The sequence below is a fragment of the Taeniopygia guttata genome, chromosome 12 (genome assembly GCF_048771995.1).
Source record: "Taeniopygia guttata chromosome 12, bTaeGut7.mat, whole genome shotgun sequence".
NCBI lineage: Eukaryota > Metazoa > Chordata > Aves > Passeriformes > Estrildidae > Taeniopygia > Taeniopygia guttata.
In genome coordinates this window covers 18,220,291-18,240,885 of record NC_133037.1, presented here as the reverse complement: position 1 = coordinate 18,240,885, position 20,595 = coordinate 18,220,291, and the positions used below count along the sequence as shown (strand labels likewise).

Here is a 20,595-nt window from a genome sequence, read left to right as displayed (position 1 = left end):
CTCTCCCACAAGCTCAGGAGTTACAAGTCATTTCAGAAATATGATCTTGATCACATCAACTCTGCTGTACCTCACTGCACTCATTAAGCTTCATTTCTCTGTGCAAAAGCTGGGTTTATTCCTTTCTGTACATTATCCAGTGATCTGGAGGCCTAAAGAATGCTCCCATAAAATTCATCAGTGGCTCAGTGTCAGTTCAAAGCTGTCAAACCTGCTGATGCATTTCAGCAGCATTTACTGTGCTTCATTAATTCTAGATCTCAATGTTTTCAACAAAATAATGAAGTTATATATAACTCCAAGCAGCAGCACCAATAAATCCTTCAAGCCTTTGGCAACTCCTTTAATCCAAAGTAATCATGTTTCCTTGTATAAAAAGTCTTGTGATGTCTGTAATAGCATCTCACTATAGTAACAACAGCCTTCATATTATAGCTCTCTGCATGCCTCAAGTATTAATCAGTTCCCAGATTTAAATATGAAATTAGAGAACTCTTGATACTCTTCCTGAAACAGATATGCTAACCAGAGCCCTCCCTTCCTCCCAAATTAAAAAAAAAGTCCAATAAAGATCAGGCCTGTGGAGCTGTTGATGCTGGAGTCAAAGATTGCAGCTTGCTGGTTATTGCTGTGCTCTATTACCTCATCCCTTCACATTAAAATAACAATCCCAAACAGCAAGTCTATTCTATAGGCAGTTTTCTCTGCCACAAGCTCTTTTTCTTGGCTTTTAAACTGAAGAATGAGAAATAAAATCTCACCAGAAGGAAGGATTGCAGACGTTGTGCTAGAACTGGGAATATAATTTGCTTTCGAATGCAGAGGACACAATCATCAAAACATTTATTCTTCAATTTAGAAACTTCTTAATGAAAGCTACATTCTTCTATTTCATAAGAAAGAGTAAGATAAGAAATAAGAAGAACCTAAATCCTAGCAATTTTCCAAATACACTGACTTTTCTCTAGTATTGTCCTGAAAACTGCAGCATCCTCCAGCAGCTGTTACCTAAAGGGATGTTACCACTGACCAACCTTGCTTGAATTTAACCTCACTTAGCAGAAAATTTTGTGACCTTCACGCCTCAACTTCACTAACATGATATTTAACAGCATTACTTCCTTTTCCCAAGTCTCCCATAAGCATCACTCATTTCCACTGTACAAAAAGAAAAGTCACAGTCTGCTCCTTGAACTTTATCAACATAATCAAGATTTTACTTTGTTGAGCAATCCAAACATAATCTGCAGGCACAGATCTACAAATTAAACCATATAAAATTGCATATTAAATGCATTCAACAATTTGATCCAAACACTAAAATATAGATTAAATCCAGAAAGCAGAAGTATCAAATGCAAATAAGTTTCTTTTAGGGGCTGGAAATAATATCTTATTTTGCATTTTCATCTTCTTTGCTTGTTACCCTTTTCAGATCTAGTAAGAAATGAAATCCAGCCTCAGTTTCATGACTGCCTGTCCCTGAAAAGAAGCCCAAGGTATCAGAATTTCTTGGATATGAAACTATTGCCTGTGGAGGAAGAGATGAAAGGAGTTTTAGTGCCTGAGTTACTCTTGCAGAAAGGTGAGCACAGCAATCCCAGGTACAGCACCAGCAGTGTTTTCATAGGCACCATGTGTGGCAAAGGCAGATCCAGAGATTAGCACACATAAATCACTCACCCAGGGAGAAAAAAAAAAGCCTCCTGGATTGCCAGCTAAGACAACTAACCCAGAATGCATGTTTTCACAAGGGCTATTCAAAGAAATAGCATGAGTGGGGACAATGAGTCATGGGCCAGCAAGCTTCACACACTGCAGCTCCTCAGAGTGAGAAGACAAAGGGACTTAGGATTTAGATGATTTTTTTTTTAAATAACCAAGAAGCATTAGCAAAACCAGCTGCTGCACTGCAATATTTCTAAACAGCTTTGTTATGCCTTCATATTCTCTTCCAGTAGGAGTTTTCTCTTTCTGACTTGCACTGGGTTTGCTGTTGTTGGCACGCTGTCTCAGTAGACATTAGACAAATAAACTTTTCAACAACATAAAGACGTTTAAAGCTGTATCTCTTAACCCCTATCCCCTTGAGAGGCTGGAAAGTGGTTACTTAATTCTTTACAGGTTTACTTGTGCCTCCCCTTCTCTATTTCTATGACTGACTTTCTTTAGTTCCCAAAAAATAAATAAGCCTCTAAGCAGTTATCTCCACCTAAATCACAGTTTGTATCTATTTCCTAGCCATGGATTTCTTGTATTTGTTGACAAACCTATTGGATTTCACACTCGACTTGCAGGGGATTAAATTCATTGCCTGGTGGGCTTGAGTCAGTACTTTACAATTACAGTTTATTTTGTATATAACAAATACTTCAACAGAACTCTTATTTTCAGATGACAAAGTACTGATGTACTTGCACATGTAGAGTTTTTCTCCAAATTAATTTCCATAATCTCACAGCTTTAAGGTCATTCTAACTAGACCAGTTTTATTCTGTTTACTTTTGTGTTTTAACTGGAACAGAGTCAATTCACCTCTTGTCTCAGCCAGTCCTGTACCATTAAATGGCCATTTTGCAATATTTTACACTGCAGTAACCAGACAACATCTGCACATAGACCTTCCTGCACAGAGATGGCAGCAGAACTGCTACACACAGACTTCAAATCACAAATCAGCTCTGGGAGCTGATCCTAATCACACTTTAGCCATGAATTTCCTTCCTACCAGGGCTTGCAGCTCAGCCTAACTTTTAAAAAGTCCTGTTATAAGATTGGCAGGTCTAGCATTTTCTATTTACCAAAACGACTCCTATTTATTCAGTAAAATGGCATTATTTTAAGGTTGCTGTGTAACAATTAAATGACTAAAAATCATCACCACACCTGTAGGATAACAAAAAGTTTTCCTGTATATGAAAATAACAACAAACTCACAAGCAGCTTTTGCTTTGTGAAATATCACATGTAGGAAAAGCTTTGGTGTCCCAGACTCAACACTACAAAATGCAATAGCTCAGCACTAATTTAAAGCACATTTAATAGCTAGAGTGGAGTTTTTAAAGGTTAACATATCAAGAAAACAGAAACTCATCCTAAAACTTTTTTTTTAAAATGTTATTATCTCCAAGCTTAAAAGTGAGACACTTTTCTCTTGGCTATTTTTTTACTACATGTATAACAACGCAGGCTTTTTTGATGTCTCTTCATGAGGTCAGGCACAACTTTAATTTACAATTTACAAGATTTAACTTTCCAACTATTTTGACCTTAAATTAACTAAGAGAAGTCACTGCTAAGGAAAAATTATCACTGAAGAGATAAGAGAGAACCAATCCTTATCGTCTCAAGCACAAAGTGGCTCATCTTGGAATCAAAGCTGGGTTTTAACTACAGAATTGGTCATTAATTTTTATCACTCCTAAGATATTAGGTGGTTTCTCCAGGACTCCAGCCAATTCCATAAAAACAACTATACTGCATGGCAGATTTCAGCTGGAAGCCAGGTTCTAATGTGCTCCAAAAAAGTGCTGGAAAAAGGAAACTTCAGGAGAACCTGAACTAGGCTGAGGGAAAGGAAACACCAGCACTTTGCAGAGATGTTCATTAAAGTGCAAACACCAGGACAATATTCAAATACAAAGAGAGCCCAGGCCAGTAACAGCTAGGTTAATATTAATTTTAAAGGCTCTCAAATCTGCCTGTTTTATAAATTAGTGTCAACCCAAACTCAGTAGCAACATGGATGCAAATCTTGAAACACTCATTCTGGCAAAATTATTTCATGGTTCACAAAGGAAGAAACCCTGAGCCATGGTGAAAATTTCAGCTGAGAAGTTGTTCACAAACAGTTTTCCATATGAGATTTCCAAATAGGAGCATAAAATTGATGTTCTGTTCTTAAAATTTGTGGTGCTTAATTTCCTCTGTGACTTAGCAACTGCTGGCATTGAAGAGAGGCTGTGCTAAACCCACAGGATTTTCCAGCAGCTCTTCATATTTCAATTGACTTTATTTATTACCATTTTCTATATTCCTATATATCTCCTATATCCCACCTATATTTACAGGAAAATCAGTCCCAAAGTGGAAAATAAGCCACTGCTGCCCGTGCAGAGAGGTTTTGGGGTGTGAAACACCTGGTGGCAATAACAGGCACCAATGCACTTGTGGGATGTGATAATTGCCTGCATGGGCTCACCCTGACAGAAATGCCTCCAGAGGAATCCAGGAGATGTTTCCAGAGGAAATCTGGACTGTCAGGAGGAGGCAAACACAGTTAATAATGAAAATACTCTGGTGGACAACATTTCACAGGCTGCAGGATGAGCAGAGCACATTGATCCCTAATGAAGTAACTTCATTAACACTTGAGGGGGTGCTGAGGCAGCCCTGCCCCAAGACATGCACAGCACCTCTGGGTGAGGCTACAACAGCTGGTCTTCACTGAGATCTGGCACTGATTTGGCTAGCAGCAAACTTTCCTCTTTTTTAAAATTTTATTTTATTTGAACAAGCACTCATACGCTCTTGGACTGAGATGCACATTGTAGAATTTATGGTCTTAATTAGAATTAAAAAAGTTCATCAGCGTGTTTGTTCTGTGTTGTGTAATTTCTTATTCTTCACATGAGAATAACAGAAAGCATCTTGGAGAGTCTATTCATTCTTCTTTGTGACAAAGTATATTGGAATGGAAGAGATTTAATCCCTGAATTATATTACTTCTGCTTTACTGGAGATTTTTCCTTCAAAGGAAGAGGAGTCGAGAGACTTTGAAACTCTTTCTAGAAGAGAAGTGCTTCTCCAAAATGAAGATTTTATGGCTTCAGTCTAGCAGTTCCCTTCAAATTTTTGGAGTGCTGTGCTCATCATTAGCTAAAATTACTCTAAAATCTTCAATAAAGTACAATTTAACATCATTTACCACCAGAGCACAAATCAGAACATTACTTCATCAGCCCCAGTACTCCTTGTTTGGGAGGCAATTAAAATGAGCCATGAAGAAGAGCAGTGCACCTCTGCAGCTGGAGGTGGATTCTTATGGAAAGAGGAAAGCCCAGAGCCCCCTTGGGAGAGAAGGGCTGATATTGATCACCTGCACTGATCAATTCAGCTGACCAAAAGGAAAAGCAGCCAGCAATTATTGTCTGCAGAAGCTTCATGAAGAAGAATGCACATTAATGCTGCTGCAGGTTTTGTCCAGGTTCTTCTTGAAGTCTCTTCCCCTCACATAAAAAGTGATGAGATAATAGATTTATTCCTATTAGCACTTTCCATTTTATACTTACAGGAGACTGACCGTAAAATTTTACATAGAGATTTTAACTCTATCAATGTTTTGACACTAAGACAGCAATTTAGTTAAAAAAAACCCAAACCCCTTAATTGTAAATTAGTTTTGCCTGACCTCATGAAGAGACATCAAAAAATAACCCTATGAAAAAAAGAATATACAGCAACAAAACCTGTTGCTAACACAAATGCCATTATTCCATTTCTTTCAGTGGGGTTTTTTTCCCATATATATGACATTTCAAACAAAAATGATAACTGGATACCTACCAACTGTCCTTCCCTCAAACAAAAATAAATGTGTGCACAAGCCCCTCCCTGCCCTGAAGGGACAAACACACATTTATTTAGATATCTCATGAAACAGGAGTATTTGTGCACATCACTCTCTGACGTGAGTCCCAGGAAGGTAATTTGAATATAATTAATGATAATAATTGAAATTATCATTGAAGGCATCAAGGGAAAGGCAAGGAGCTCATGTTTTGGTAGCAAACAGAGGCACCACTTTACAGGTATTTCCAAACCCTTCCAAAAGCAGCAAAAGGCATCAGCAGAAAAAAAAAAAAATTACCATTGTTCAAAGAGCCAGGAGACATTACTTGATAAATGAAGAAAAATGATGACACTAATTGACATCATGAGAAAACTCAAAAAGAAAAAAATAACCCACCTCCTGAAAGAAAACAAATTAATCTCTTAATCTCTTAAGAAAGAAATTCCAGGGCAGGCCTGAATCTGTCAAAGTTAATTTCTCCAGAAATGCACCAGATTAAACACATGAAGGAAAACAAAAAAGCTCACAGTCACAGAAAAGTCTCAAATATTAATTTTGGGCTACCTATCAGTAATGATTTCTTTAGGAAGTTTTCATAACACCAAATAAAATTAAATTCTGAATAATACTTGGCTAACAGAGAAGAATTGCCAAGTTACAGAATTTACTGTTACAATATTGTTGTAGCTGGATTTTTCTGTTTGGGTTTTTTATTTTTTTGGCTCTTCATATGTTATTGTTTCATCATCAAATACACTGCATAATATAATGCAGAATCAGAAACAAGCAGGATATTTTTAATAGAAAAGCACACTGGAAATTCTGAATTTTCTTCCAAATTAGGACAAGCACAAAGTTCCTTTTTAATACCAGCTGCTTATTCTACAGCTAAGCATTGTTCCACGAGAAATGACTGAAAAATGGTCAAAAAATGGTCACAAACCTCAAATAAGTGCAGAAATCATAAAATTGGGTTGTCTGTATTTTCTCTGAGCATTTTACTAGCATGAATACTTTTTTTTTTTACCATTAATTAGGATTGTTTGGGATACAGTAAACCAGCACAGAAAAGGTATTTTGGAAATGACAAACAGGTCTCATTCACTGGCTACAAGAACTTGCCACAGAAACTACAGATACCTCACTTTTTGTGAGAGACAGAAACTTGAAATACAACATTACTGAAGTAAAATAACACAGACATAATGACCTGCTGGCACCATACCTGAGCTTTAAATTCACATTCAAATATAGGAACTCTGCTACAGATTTGATTTTTTGTTCCAAAGCTCTTTATGTTGCAATCTCTTGGATTGCAACTTCTATCCCTTCTTGTTTTTGAATCAGAGAACCAAGTGAAAATTGTATTTCTGGTGTGTATTTTGTAATTTTCTTTCATCCTGATGAAAGCAGGAAGTGCAGTAAAGCATCCAAGTAATTCAGGAATTGAAATGCAAAGTAAGAAAAGTATACTTACACTTGTGTCTTATTCCAGAGAGAAAGGAGAATTACAGAGAGAAGTGAGTTGAGCATATCAGCAAAGCTGTTATGCAGGAGGAGAAAACTTCAGCTTGAATTAGAAATTTTAGAGGAAAAGCATCTTTACATCTGTACAGAGGAACCCTTTGCAGGGTTAATGTGGAACAAAGCAGCTGGCTTTAGGGATGCATTGCTATGGAACAGTCCTGGGCAGCCCAGCCGAGCTGTGCCCTGGAAATTATTCACTTTTCTGCCTCCAACTCCACACCTCCAGCCCTGATTAACAACCCAAGGATGCTCAGGCTGCCTCTAGTTTAAGCCCAGCCATTAAACCCGACTGCAGGGCGAGCAAGGGTCAAGTTTAACACCTGAGCTTTGCAGAGAGGAGCCCGAGGGGTGTGGAAATCAGAAATTCTGAGTTTCCATCAGCTGGGGCAGCTCCCCAGAATGAACTGCATCCAGAGCGCTGCATGGGAGCTCCTCACAGCCTGCTGCCCATGCTGCACAAAAATATCAAACTGGGGGAAAAAAAACCCAAAATGTTCCACAGAACCTAAATTAAAGCCAGATGTGGAAGGAGCAGATGCCTGAAGTGCACTGTCAGTTCAAGACAGGACAGGAAAGCTCGCTGGTGTTGTTATTTATTAATTGTCACACGAAGGAAGTCGTGGAGAATATTTATGATTTAAGAAATAGGTGTTCTGTTGACTAAAAATCCTGCAATTTGTGTCAACTTTAAACCTATTCAAATGTATTTAAAGTTTAAACATATTTTGCTAAAATGTATTAAATGTTTAAGTTAATTCAGTTTTAAATGTATTAAAACTTTAAACATATTTAAATGTATTATTGTATTTATATGTAAAATGTATTTATATGTATAAAATGTAAACATATTATGGTCAACAGCACAGCCCTGGAATAGGAATTAAACAGTGCAAGTAAAGAAAGATTTTCACTAAGGGAAAGGTCTCCCATATCTCACTGCAAATTGTGTTCCTTAAATGTGGGCAAACACACTTGGTGCTAATAATGTGGGGGAGCTTTCATGGAAATTCAGACTATCCAAAAATGTTGTATTTAACAGTCACTCCCTACAGAACATTGCTTCTCCAGATTCTTTTATAGGCAAACTCAAAACTTAGAAAGATTTTCTCATTAAAGCACTTTTACACACACATCATGAAAGCAACAAAGCATTTAGATGAATTAAAAATAAAAAATATAAAAAAAATTTGAAATGTAAGAGCAGCACAACACTTTTTCTGACCACAACAAAACACTCTTGGCAAAATGTTCAGTGAAATGCTCTGAATGAATGCACATTTTAACAGAGAACCTTTTAAAAATAAGCACAAAACTGAGTAGTTCCCCTATCAGATGCAGGTTTATTAGTGAAATAGCGGGGATTTATATATGGAATTACAACCCAATTATGATGTTACTGGGTAAATAGAAGGTTGGATGACATCTAACTTTACAAGTCTATTTTCTTTATAGGTCTGGACTAGCACTGGATAGATTTTACTAGACAGGAGGAAAGGAAAATCTGCAGTTACCAGAAGCCATTATATGGTCTCCAAATGCATCAATAATCCACAAAATCTCTCTGAAGAGTTTGAGTGGTGAAAAGCAGATAATTTTTCACCAGAAAAATGAAACATTCCCATCTCAAACCAGACCATCCACACCTGGTGAAATCTCTCAGTGCTTTTGCTGCAGCCTTTAGAGTGTATTGAGAATATCTCAAATCAAAGGAGCACCAACCTCAGCAAATCCAATGGCTCCATTTTAGGGAACACATTCTGCCAAGAGCAGCTCCAAAGCAGCCAGAAACCCAAAAAAATTATTCTGCAGAGCTCCCAGTGCCCAGCTGAAATGTGGGAAAAAGGAGCTCGAAATACAAGAGAAAAGGGGCTCAAGACAGGAGAGTAATTTTGCAGAAAAGATATTAAAGGAGAATAATTCTGCAGAAAATATATTAAAAGCACTCTCTTGTGCACCTAAAAAATTTAAGAATTGCCCCAGATGATGAACTGAGAGACTTGTGGAGGGGCACAGAACAACCTCTTTGTCTTTCAGAGCCAAAATGTAATGTTTTTCAGTGGCAAAATGTAACAAAGATCTGGTTTTTAATCCAAAGCAAGCAGGGGTGCTCCAGAATCTCCACAAATAATCTGCCTGTCAGCCCTTGCCATTCAGAAACACAGATTCACCAAGACTTCTCAACTGGTTAACTGCTGAAAGAGATGGATTTTCCCAAAAATGCAGCAATTGGACAGGGAAGAATCAAGCCAGCTCCCTGGTTTTATGGCAATTAACCTAATTTTAAAGCATGAGCTCTGCAAATACTTTGTATGTCAGATTTTCCACCTCTGAGCAGTGATTTCACTGCATAAACCACCCTGAAGTACCCCAGGATTTTTGAAAGGACACAAATTCTGGGCTTTAAGTAAAACTTTGAACTTCAGTAAGTTGCAGTAAACTCCACCAGACTCTGTATTTTGTAGAGAATATCTAAAACCTCACTAATAAACACCTATTCTGAAGCTGCAAAAGGGATTTATGGATTAATACCTGCTAAATAATACATTACTAATTTTAATTGTTTTTACATTTTATGTTAGCAACCTAGACACTGCAAGTCAGGCCTGGCAATCAGACTTTAATTATTGCTGCTGTTAATGAGTAGCACGTGTTAAAGGGTGTTTGTTTTCCCTTCTGGGATCCCTCTCATATATATATATATTTAAATTTTTTCTAGGTATGACCATGCTGACTTCAGAATGCGTTAGGCATTTCACAGTTCATGTTTCTAGCATCTGCTACAATTATTTTTCAAAGGTTAAACATGAGACAGAGAGCAAAATCATCGTTATCCACCCAAAACTTTATTAAGAAACACTGTGGAGCCTTTTCCAGCTGAAAAAACAGCCCCAGCACTTGCACAGGCTGCAGGGACTGCAAAACCACTGCTTCAGAAGCATCCCTGGGATACAGCTGTGCCAAAATTCAATGATGATGCACAAGGGTAGAGATATTGGCAGGGCGAGGAAGGAATACAAATCACTGTTAAATGCAATATTAGAAGACTCCTGTTTCATTTTTTATGGAACACAGCATCACAACTCAGTACTGAGTTATCACCTGTGCTGCTGTCCATGACATCAACCACACCCTCAAGTTTCTGCCCAAATTCCATCTTTTGTCACTAGGCAGGTAAACAGCATTGCCCCCCCCCCCCCCATATTAGAATCCACCAAGCAGGGTAATTACATTTTAATTCACATAAAATTGCAATTTATTTCCCCACACCACATAACCCAAGTCACCTGCTTCCTTTAAAAGTAATTTTTAAAGACTCAGATACAGAAAGTTACAATTAATTTAAGAGAATGCCTAAATCATTGTGTCAATCATTCTGTAAATGAAATACCACTGCTTAATTCTATCATTTGATCACATGATTAATTAACATTCGAATTTTATTTGCTTACCTCAGCAGCCTGTGTCTCCTGGTGTAATAAAGTCAGACCTGTCAAATCTTCCAAGAAGGAATGTGAAGAATTAAAAACCTTAGCTAGGAAATTAAACCCTTCTCGTTCATACTGCTCAAGGACCTGCCAAATAAACAAACAGAGAAGTATTTCAAATACAATACCCATAATCTGATTCATTCTCATATTTGGCTCACAAAATAAAAGCAGAATCTGAACACTCAGAAAATGACTGGATACCAGAAATGGGTAAAAATGACAGAGAACAGAACAAGAACAGAACAATCATTTTCCCCAACTCAATTTCTACAGTGAAGAAAGGTGGAAGCAAGAGGGAAGAGCAGTGGGGTTTAAGATTTCCTGCTTTAAATACATTTTTAAGCTTATAACACAAGCCAGATGATAGGGCAAGAAGGAAAACTCGGCTGCACAGCCATGAAAGGAGCATTTGAGTGCCACAAAACACAGTAAAAGCCTGTTCCAGTCTATCAGTGCAGGGGAAGAACCATGCTGGGACAGCCTGAATGAATTCCCCGAGTAGGTGTCCAAGCCCAACATCCCCCCAGCCTCCAGAGATTCGTGGCTCTGAGGCTCTTGTATCTTTCTCTATTTTTCTGCTTTAATTTTCCCAGTTTATTTTTTATTTGGGCAATCTTACAGCTTGGTTTCTGCTCCTCTCGAGCCCTGGCCATGAAGAATTTCATTTCAGCTTTAGGGAAGGAGTTGCCAGGCTGATTTCAAGCCAGTGAGATGCAGATTGAGGGAAGAGAAGTTAAATATCCAACACGACCCAATCCTACACCTTTATAACAGCAAGCAGGCAGGAAATGGAAGGAGCTTGTGCCTGAGCAATCCCAGGATCCATTGTTTCCTTATTTTTGTTCCAAGTTCTGATCATTCCATCCCCTGCTCTCAGATGAAGCAGCTGAGCTTGATTCATTCTAAGCAGCTTTTCCTGCAGAACCTCAAGGAGCAGAGCAGGATTTATGCAGGGAGCTCAAAGCCACAGATATTTAATTAGAAAGGAGCAGAATGTGACAGGGAAGGATCACCAGGATCCAGAAGAGGCAGGATTTTCACAGGAATAGAAATACTCCTATCAGAATTCATCAAATCACAACTATGCTCAGCAACCTCACTCCTCCCTAGTTTAACTATTCCTAATGGTCTCAAATGCCCATTTCCTTGATAAAACTGTGGGAATTTGCCCAGCCCGACAACATCTTCAGCAAAACACATCCTGTGAGCTTTTACACTGACTCTACAGGAATTCAGGCACATTAAAAACCGTATTTATGTTTAGCTGACAGGATTCTATGTTTACTAATAAAAATAGACTGGGATCCTCACTCAGCTCTTCATGCAAAACTATCTACTGCATAATTAGGTATCAAAAAACTCAAACAGAAACAACTGAAACACAACTATGAAAAGGAAGACAGGTATATAAAAGGTGATTACCCAACATTTGGCGCCTTCCTAACCACACTTATTCTTCTAAAATAAACAAAATCAGCACTTCACGTTCTCTTCCTGAATCTAGAGAAATTCTTCTTCATACTTTAAGGATTTATTTTGCCATAGGGATTTGCATATGTACAATGACTGATAAACATAATCATGAATTAAATAAGAAAAATGGATTAAAAAATTATTGTGAGCATGACTTTGTATTTTTCTTGAGTTTTTTTATTCCTGAGATAAATGAAATAACACGAACATTCACAATGCAATACAAAGAACTGAATAACTTCAGTTCAACACATTTCTTTGGAGATGTGTCCTTTCAATATTATCCACTAAATATGGTGGGACTGCACTGTGGATTTACACAATTCTGGGCTTCAAAATCCCACTACAACAACCCAAGTGCAGCAGTCCCAGTTTCTAACCCTGGAGTGTTCACAGCCCTGCCTTTGGGAATTCCTGACCTGGGCAGGGTTTTTTTCCCCTTTTTTTCCTCCCAAGGTTTTTGGAGGAACCACAACCCAGATTTTTGGTGCTGCAGGACAGATCAGAGTTCATGGCCCACTGAAACCATCCCCAGCCTGGCACAGCGAACCTCAGCCTTATTTTAAATTATTACAGCACCTCAGAGAAACGCAGGGACAACAACACTGAGATATTTTGGTCTCTTCCCAAGGGCAAAACTTATTAAAAGATGTAAACCACCTCGGGCTGTGCAAATATTATGAGCAGAGCAGGGAATTGAGAGCAACCTTTCTATATACAGCTCATCCATCAAGCAGCCCTTAAACCTGGCTGGGTTTGTTATTCAGCAAACTCTGCTTTGATCATGGCTCCCAAAAACTGGGATTTGAGCCTGGAGTGAGAATTTCCAGGTGCTGCTCCCTCAGTCAGTGCAGGAATCCAGAGGGCCAGGCTGCTGAGAGGGAGGTGCCCTGGTTTATCTCAGGGATGGGCAGACCTTGCCAGCCCCTGCCAGGAATTCCTGAGCTCACCCTGGCACCCAAAGTGGCCAGCACTGCCTGGGCACGGAGCACCTGGCACAGCTCTCCTTCAATCCAAGGGCCCTCTGTGCTGCCATCAGTGTGGAAAATGCCAAGAAGTCTCTCATTAAGTGCCTTTTAAAGTATTACTATAAATAAAAATGAAAAATTAATATTTTCATAAATAGAAATAAATTACAAATTAAAATTAATACATAAATGTAAAATTTAAAAACTATATAAACCATATATAATATAAATATAAATTATTATTTAAAATATAGTCAGAATTATTAAAATTAATATAGATATTACTAAAATTAACACAATATTAATAAGGTCACAGATCCAGGAGTTGAAGGTACATTATTTTTAGATTTTTTTTGTACTGGTACACATTAACATGACTAAATCTATCGCTATGGAGAGACAACAATATCTTTTTTACCTCCCTGTGTGGCAGAGACCTTCCATGGGGCCACAATGGCAAATTCAGATTTGGGTGACAAATCTGACCATACACACAAGATCTTAAAAAACTAAAGCACAACAATAAAGAACATTTTTTTCCCCCTAGCAGCAAGCACAGAAGCCTGAAAAGCTGTATTAAAAAGTGTACTTGCTGATTATAATGACTTGCTTTTTACAAAGGGGACAGCCTGCTGAATGGAAGTATTTGTTAAGTAGTTTTAAATCCAGAATTCCAGGCACATGAGCCAATAAATGTTATATCAGAGAGGCAAAAAAACACCTGCAGCAGCACATTTGCCCCTGAGCAGGTACCACTGAAGAAGATATCCACTATAACAAAATCCTTTTAATATTGGCAGTGACTGGGAGAACATTTTGTCACCCTCAGGGACTTTACTTCACCCTCAGGGACTTTATTTCCCCACTGAGATGATGAAAACTTCCCGGTGCCACAAAAAGGAGGAATTCCATGAAGCTGCCCACATCTGACCTTTCCTCCCCAAATTCACTAGAAGCTTTTCTCTGATAAATGGAACAGGGCACAGATTTGTTCAGCAGCCACTGAGAAAGGAAAAAGAATGAGGCAAAATAATTTCAGATTGCTGTGCCAGGAGACCACACAGGGAGTAATCACACAGGAATAAAACCAGTCTGAACAACAAATAGACACACAAAATAATTCTAAAAAATGTTTCCAGATTTAATAAGTGACCAATTTGTTGTTGCATGGAAATGAAATTTTCTCCTATTTAATCATGTCCAGCAGAGCCCAAAGGCCCAAGGCTGGCATTAATTTACTTTTGCATTTCTGAACAATTCTCATCCCTGGTCCCACTGAGATCCTCCCAAGGAACAGCTCTACACGAGCAAAATACTTGAGAGATGCTACAATTCGTGTGATTCTTGATCTCTGACCAGTCACTGTCTGACCACAGATGTACAAAATCCCACCTGAACTTTTCCAGGGAATAAACCCAATCCTTCAGTGATGTGTCACTATGCAGCAATTCATTTTCCAGGCAGGAAAAAAATAAATATAAAAGCACAGCAAAGAAACAGAAATGCAAAATTCCTGCACCCAGCCTGGCAAGCTGGAGCAGGAAGGATTTCTTAAGGAACTCTTTATCTTTTCCTCACCTGCAGGTCACTTTTCAGAGCTTAGGAGAGCTGGAAATCACCAATTCCTTCTGGATTTTGTGGCTGCTACAAACACTGCCAGGAGAACCCACATTTTCCCACCACCCTCTCCTGACATGCTGATGCCACAACCTTGATTTCAGCCTCTACTTCACAGAGCCAGAGCTCCAGAACTGGTTTTTTTTTGGTTTTTTTTTTACACAATGGCATTTTAATAGAACAAATCAAGCTGTAGATGCACACCATCCCAACAGGACCAAATCCATGGATTGCCAAGGCTTTCTGAGTAAATGATACCCAGGAACCCATTTCATGAGCAATCTTTTTCTTCTGGCCTGTTTACTGAAGTTAAAAAAACCCCAAATCTCATGGCAGAAGGAAAAAAATACAGGCTTGGAGTAAAAAGACTTGCTTTAAAATGAGAAACAGATGTGCAGCCTTGGTGTTATATTCTTTTTAACAGCATTCTGCACAAAGTCCTCTCAATTGCTGGGTACAAAGACATTCAGAGAGAGAATCTGGCTCCAGGATTGCTTTATAGCAGAAAAGTTAATATCTGCTTAAGCAAAAACGCAAAAAACAAGCTCCTAATCCGAAGAGACTGACTACTAATGCAAAATTGGCTCTTGTTTTATTTCTGTCACATCAATTTCAAACTTTTTTACCAGTATTTACATTTGGTTTGGTTTTTTTTTTTTTTTTTCCCCTCCTTTTCAAAGTAGGTTGCATCTGCAGAGCTTGAACCAGTGCTGTTTACTTTCCAGGAAAAATAAAACATGGAGTGAATTCTACCAGCTGGATTATTTACACTAAAGATTTCTGGGTAATTTACCCCCAAAACAAGTTCCTGGATTATTTACACTAAAGATTTCTGGGTAATTTACCCCAAAACAAGTTCCTGGATTATTTACACTAAATAAGATTTCTTGGTAACTTACCCCCAAAACAAGTTCCTGGATTTAAGCACTCCCCTCCCTGAAAGGGGACAGGTACTTCACTAAACATTTCAGAATCACAAAATATCTCCATATTCAAGGCTCTGTTTAGAAATTGGACAGGCCTGGATATATTTTTATGTGCTGTTAACTCCCTGCTTATCACAGGCCATGCAGCAAGGATAGAAAATTACTGTTCACCTGCTGAAAAGACATTGGAAAATAAGACAGATGTGAAAAAGTCTTGCCAGATCCACTCTTCAAAATTCAATGTATCTGCTGTTAAAACAGCAATTTAATGTAAGTTTTATGCTGTGAAGAATCCTCCCAAATGAGAACAAGCTGAGCCACTGGGTTAATATTTAAAATTTCACCACACAACCCATAATTCTGGTTTCCTTAGAAAAATCCTCATTCCCTCTTGCCTTTTCACAAAGTTCTCAACTTTTATTGCCATCTGATCCTAAAAAGTTGTCAAGAAAAGCCTAATAAGGTGATGCTGTAATACAGCTGTGAACAGGGAGGCAATAAAATTGCACTTTTGTGAGGATCATGGAATGATTTTTTCAGGACCTCAGTTCACGGGTTTGGAACTGGAAAGTCTGACAATATTACATGAAAAAAGATAATACTCCTAAAATTACCTCAAATGAAATTACCTAAAATGAAATTACCTAAAACTCGTGCATTCACTCATGATTAAGTCTGAAGAAAAAAGTTCTGCAGAAAGCTGTGCTCCAGGTGTGCACTGAACAAGGCCACGCTGCAAACACTGGAAATTTAGAAAGCACGAGACAAAAATGGCATAATTTTGGGCTCGTGTCCAAATCATGAAATCACCCTCTGCATACACACACTTCTCTCCTTTCCTCCCCATCATCAGCATTAAAAATGAAAGCAAATCAGTATAAAACCTTAACTAATCCAAGTACAATGTGCTGAAAAATCATTTAAGGTAGAGATTGTTTTTTAATTCAGGGTAGAAGAGGAGTGATACAAATGAGCTTTGCCTGTTGCTATTTCCTACCCTGATTTTGAATTGCAGCGGGCAGAAAATGGAGAATTAACTCACTGAAGAATCAGCTCTGAAAGGTCTCAACAGGGATTTTTTTATCCTGGGATTTTTCAGTTTCTTTTAAATAATGCAAAGGAGGAAAGGAGAGTTTCTCAGAAATTTAAGAAATGACAGTTTAAGCATGGCCTTATGAACATTTAGTTCCTGGGAGATGCATGCATTGTTTTCTGGAATAATCTTGATGTACTTCATCAAGTAGCCATTTTTTTCTGATAAGAATATTTGACAGATAAAACTGCAGAATTTTGATTTTAGCTGCTCTTTCCTTTCTTAAATATTTCTCACAATTTATTTCAACTGTAACAGCATCCCCAGATTCCAGCCAGTCTAAGGAAGTTTCATTGCACAGCACACCAGCTGAAAGCATTCCTTGCCTGAAACAAAGAGTACAGAGATATGAAAGGAAACAGAAGGACCAAGAGAAAAATCAACATCTCATTTTAGAGAGCGAGAAAGAGGCACAGAAGGGGTTTTTGGTAGCCAGCACCATCAGATCCTGTGTCCTGACCTCCCTGAGCACGTGGGTACACCCTTCAGTCCCCTCCCTGCTCACTCCAGGTTTTCCACAGGATGGATGTTTACAACTTGGATATTTACAACTTCATTTAACCCCATTCTGCTTCCTGTCCAGCATTTCTGCTGCTGAGCTCGTCAGCAGTCCCAGCACGCTTGGCTCCAGCTCCTTCTGGCAGCAGTCACCCTCTGCTGCACAGGGAGGCAGAAATCCCTGATCCTTCCCAGCCCCATCCCATGGGAAGGACAATCTGGGGCTGGATCTTGGCTTAGACATGCACAGGGACAGGCACCTAATGCCCAGTTTTTTGAAGGAGCAGCATCCACTGTCTGCAGAGAGCCCCCAAGGCTGGGAAAGAAGTGAGGGCACTCTCAACATGAAAAGAAATTTTTGTTCTCCCAGCAAAGCAACTGCTTGATGCTGGATGATGCTTTGGCTGCCTGCATAAAATGTGGGTTTGCCAAAGGCAGGAATGGCCCAGCTCTGCAGGGCTGGCTGGAGGCACCAGCAGCCAGCAATGCCTGGGTATTGCCCAGTGTGGGAACTCAAAATGTCCCTCAGACATTTTTGGATGTTCTGGGTCCAGGTCAGAAGCATTTGAGACCCTGGCAGGCAGCTGGAAACAGCTGTGATTTTGGGTTTGAACCATGGAACGATTTACCAACCTTGCAGGAAGAACAAGAAGTCACAAAAGTTTAGATATTAGAGTAGAAGTAGTCACAAAGTAGAGGGAAGAATGTTTGAGTGCTGTACAGGGGAGGTTTTGGTTTTGTACGTGGGGTCAGAAGTTTTAAGATGGAGGGATTTGAGCCTGCCCTGTCCTCCCTCTTTCTTCTTCCTTCCCTCCATGTTCTTGGTGATGTTGGCACTCACAGATTGGTTTAGAGTAGAAAAGCACCATTTAATACAGGTAATAGGCATTGGGGAAAAGCTGTAGACATGTAACATGTAATGTACCATATAAAAGATAGAAAAGCACCATTTAATATAGGTAATAGGCACTGGGAAAAAACTGTAACCATGTAACACGTAATGTACCATATAAAAGATAGAAAAGCACCATTTAATACAGGTAATAGGCATTGGGGAAAAGCTGTAGACATGTAACATGTAATGTACCATATAACAGACAGCAGCAGCCCTGGGCAGAGGGGGAGAGAAGAAGCAGTCAGGAGTCAGAGAGGATGTCAGGGTGTGTGTGTGCCTCTGCCTGAGCTGTGAGCAAACCACAGCAGCCCCAGAAGAAAATCCTTTAGCTAACTTGCAATAAACTGCCTTGAGACCGAACAACAGAGACTGCTGAGCCTTTCTTTGGAAGCACGGGCTGGAGGAGAGACTTTTCCACCACATGGAGCTGCCCCTGACCCAGGGTGAGCTCTGGCACCCAGGAAATTCATTTCTTCCAGGCAGCCCTCCCCTGGCAGCAGCACTTCAGCCAGGAGGCAGATCTGGCACCCACCGCTGGCACTGCCTCAGGCACATCCTGCAGCTGCTCAGAGCTCCCCAAAACCACAGCTCCAGCTGGAAAATCCACATTCTGTGGACTATTCCAGAGCAGAGGGGTTTAGAATCTGGGTGTGCTGCAATACCTATGGAAACAGCACTGGAGGGCAACAGCGTTTTCTTCAAAACCGTATTTACTGGATTTCATCGATTTCTGCTATTGTACTATCTCTTAAAATTTAATTCCATCCCCTCTTCCAATTTCAAACAAAGCAATTCTGCAAGGACAGATATTATAGCACTGTGGAAAAATTGATAAAAGTCAAACTTAGCTTAAATTGTTCAAAAATATTTGTCAACAAAGATCAGCTTCCCCCTAAAGCAAAGCTGATGGTTAGTTAAACTGAAGAAAACAGACAGCAGGGTAGACAGACACCTGTCAGAGACTGCAATGAGAATGCAGAAAAACATCTGAAAAACAAGTACAATAGATAAAATAGAAAAGATAATTAAAATGAGAAACAACTTACATAATTTAAAATATTGTGTCTCCTCGAATATGCACTGAATCCTTGGAATAACTGAATAACTTGGGAATAATAATAACTGAATAGCTAATAATAACTGCATAACTTCTCAATAATCTAGGGAATAGAAAGCACTAGTCTGCAAAAATGCAAAAATCTTATGGAAGGAAAAAGAACAACTACAAATTGCTCATATCCAGCAAAATAAACAACTGATCTTCTGAGTTTCAGGTGGAATCCTACAGAATGAGGGCTGGAATTGATGGTGGGATGAACACCACCATCATCATCATCATCACCCCAGCACCACATATTGAATATTCCTGCATTTGAATCCAGTCCAGTGTTCTCCAAGTTGGTTTTTGCAGTTCTTGTAGGTAGGTATTTCAAGCCAAAGTATTTTAGTTGAGTTTTGTTTTAACTGACAGAAAAGGAATTGTGTGACAGCTTCACAGAGAGATGACAAGACAGCACAGATTATTTCTAATATAAATAATTAAAAATTATATTCTAGGCTCAGGTAGATATTGAACATGTCAATAGCAGAAAACTGCAGTGATGCTGTCTTTTTCCTCATTGATAGTCCCTTACTTTGCCCTAATTGTAGTTAGAATTTCATTGAATTGGAAGAAGAAATACTGGCAAAAAATTCCAAACAAAAAACCCTTTAAGACCCATAAAATTTCATTTAAATGCAACAGAAATACAACCTGTCAGAAATTATTCCATTTTCTCAAACAATGGCAGGTTTCCTCTTTCCTTTAAACCCTGCTATTTTGAAATTTGAATGTAACAATGGGAAAATTCATTTTTATTCATTTCTAAGAGAAGTCCTACATTTAACTCAGGATGCTGAAAATGTGCCTGGGTGTATTAACAATTCATTCTTCAAGTCTCAATGAAATCTATCCAATATTAATACAGAGGCTGCACTGTACAGAGACTTGTCAAATGCTCACATATGTAAATTCAGGAAATAAGGAAAGTTATATGTGGACTTTGTTTCACTGACTTCTCAGCACAGCTACAGAAATGACTCTTAAAACATTCTCTTAAATTTTTGAAATGTTCAGTCCTCAAGGACAAACATTTCTCCCCATTTCCTTCATAATTTCTGCAAGATACTTTTTCATTTTTTTAGCACAGGAACAACCAAGGCTTTTCCCCCCCATGACTTTTACATCCACACAATATTTGAATTGAGAAATTTATACTATAAAAAGATTTAAAGGAGTTTCATTGACAGATCATCCATTGATACTGGGAGAAAGCAAAGAGAAATGTCTTAGTGCAGTCAGGGCAAATCTGAAGGGCCTGGAATCAAAATCAAAATTATCACAACTGAAAAACATCAGTGAGTGAGTGAATCTTGCAGGTTGCTGTCATAAGTGATCAGAACAATTTCAAATAAAAATGCAGGCACAGCAGTTAGCAGAGGAGAACAATGAGAGCATTGTTGAGGCTCCTTGATGACAGATTTCCAAACTGCAACACT

The 20,595-nt window shown here is 38.8% G+C and overlaps 1 protein-coding gene across 6 annotated transcripts in view; it reads right to left on the bottom strand.

Annotated features, from left to right (window-relative positions):
- Positions 1-20,595, bottom strand: part of ATG7 (autophagy related 7) — a 77,637-nt gene that overhangs the window by 34,430 nt on the left and 22,612 nt on the right. For 4 of the 6 annotated variants that reach the window (XM_030282970.4, XM_072934640.1, XM_072934639.1 and 1 more), the window contains exon 18: positions 10,549-10,671. In XM_030282970.4, the coding sequence (XP_030138830.4) occupies positions 10,549-10,671 (123 nt within the window). Of the gene's footprint in view, positions 1-1,306; positions 10,121-10,548; positions 10,672-20,595 lie in introns of those variants that run through there. The other 2 variants (XM_030282966.4, XM_072934642.1) reach the window with 2 other exon arrangements.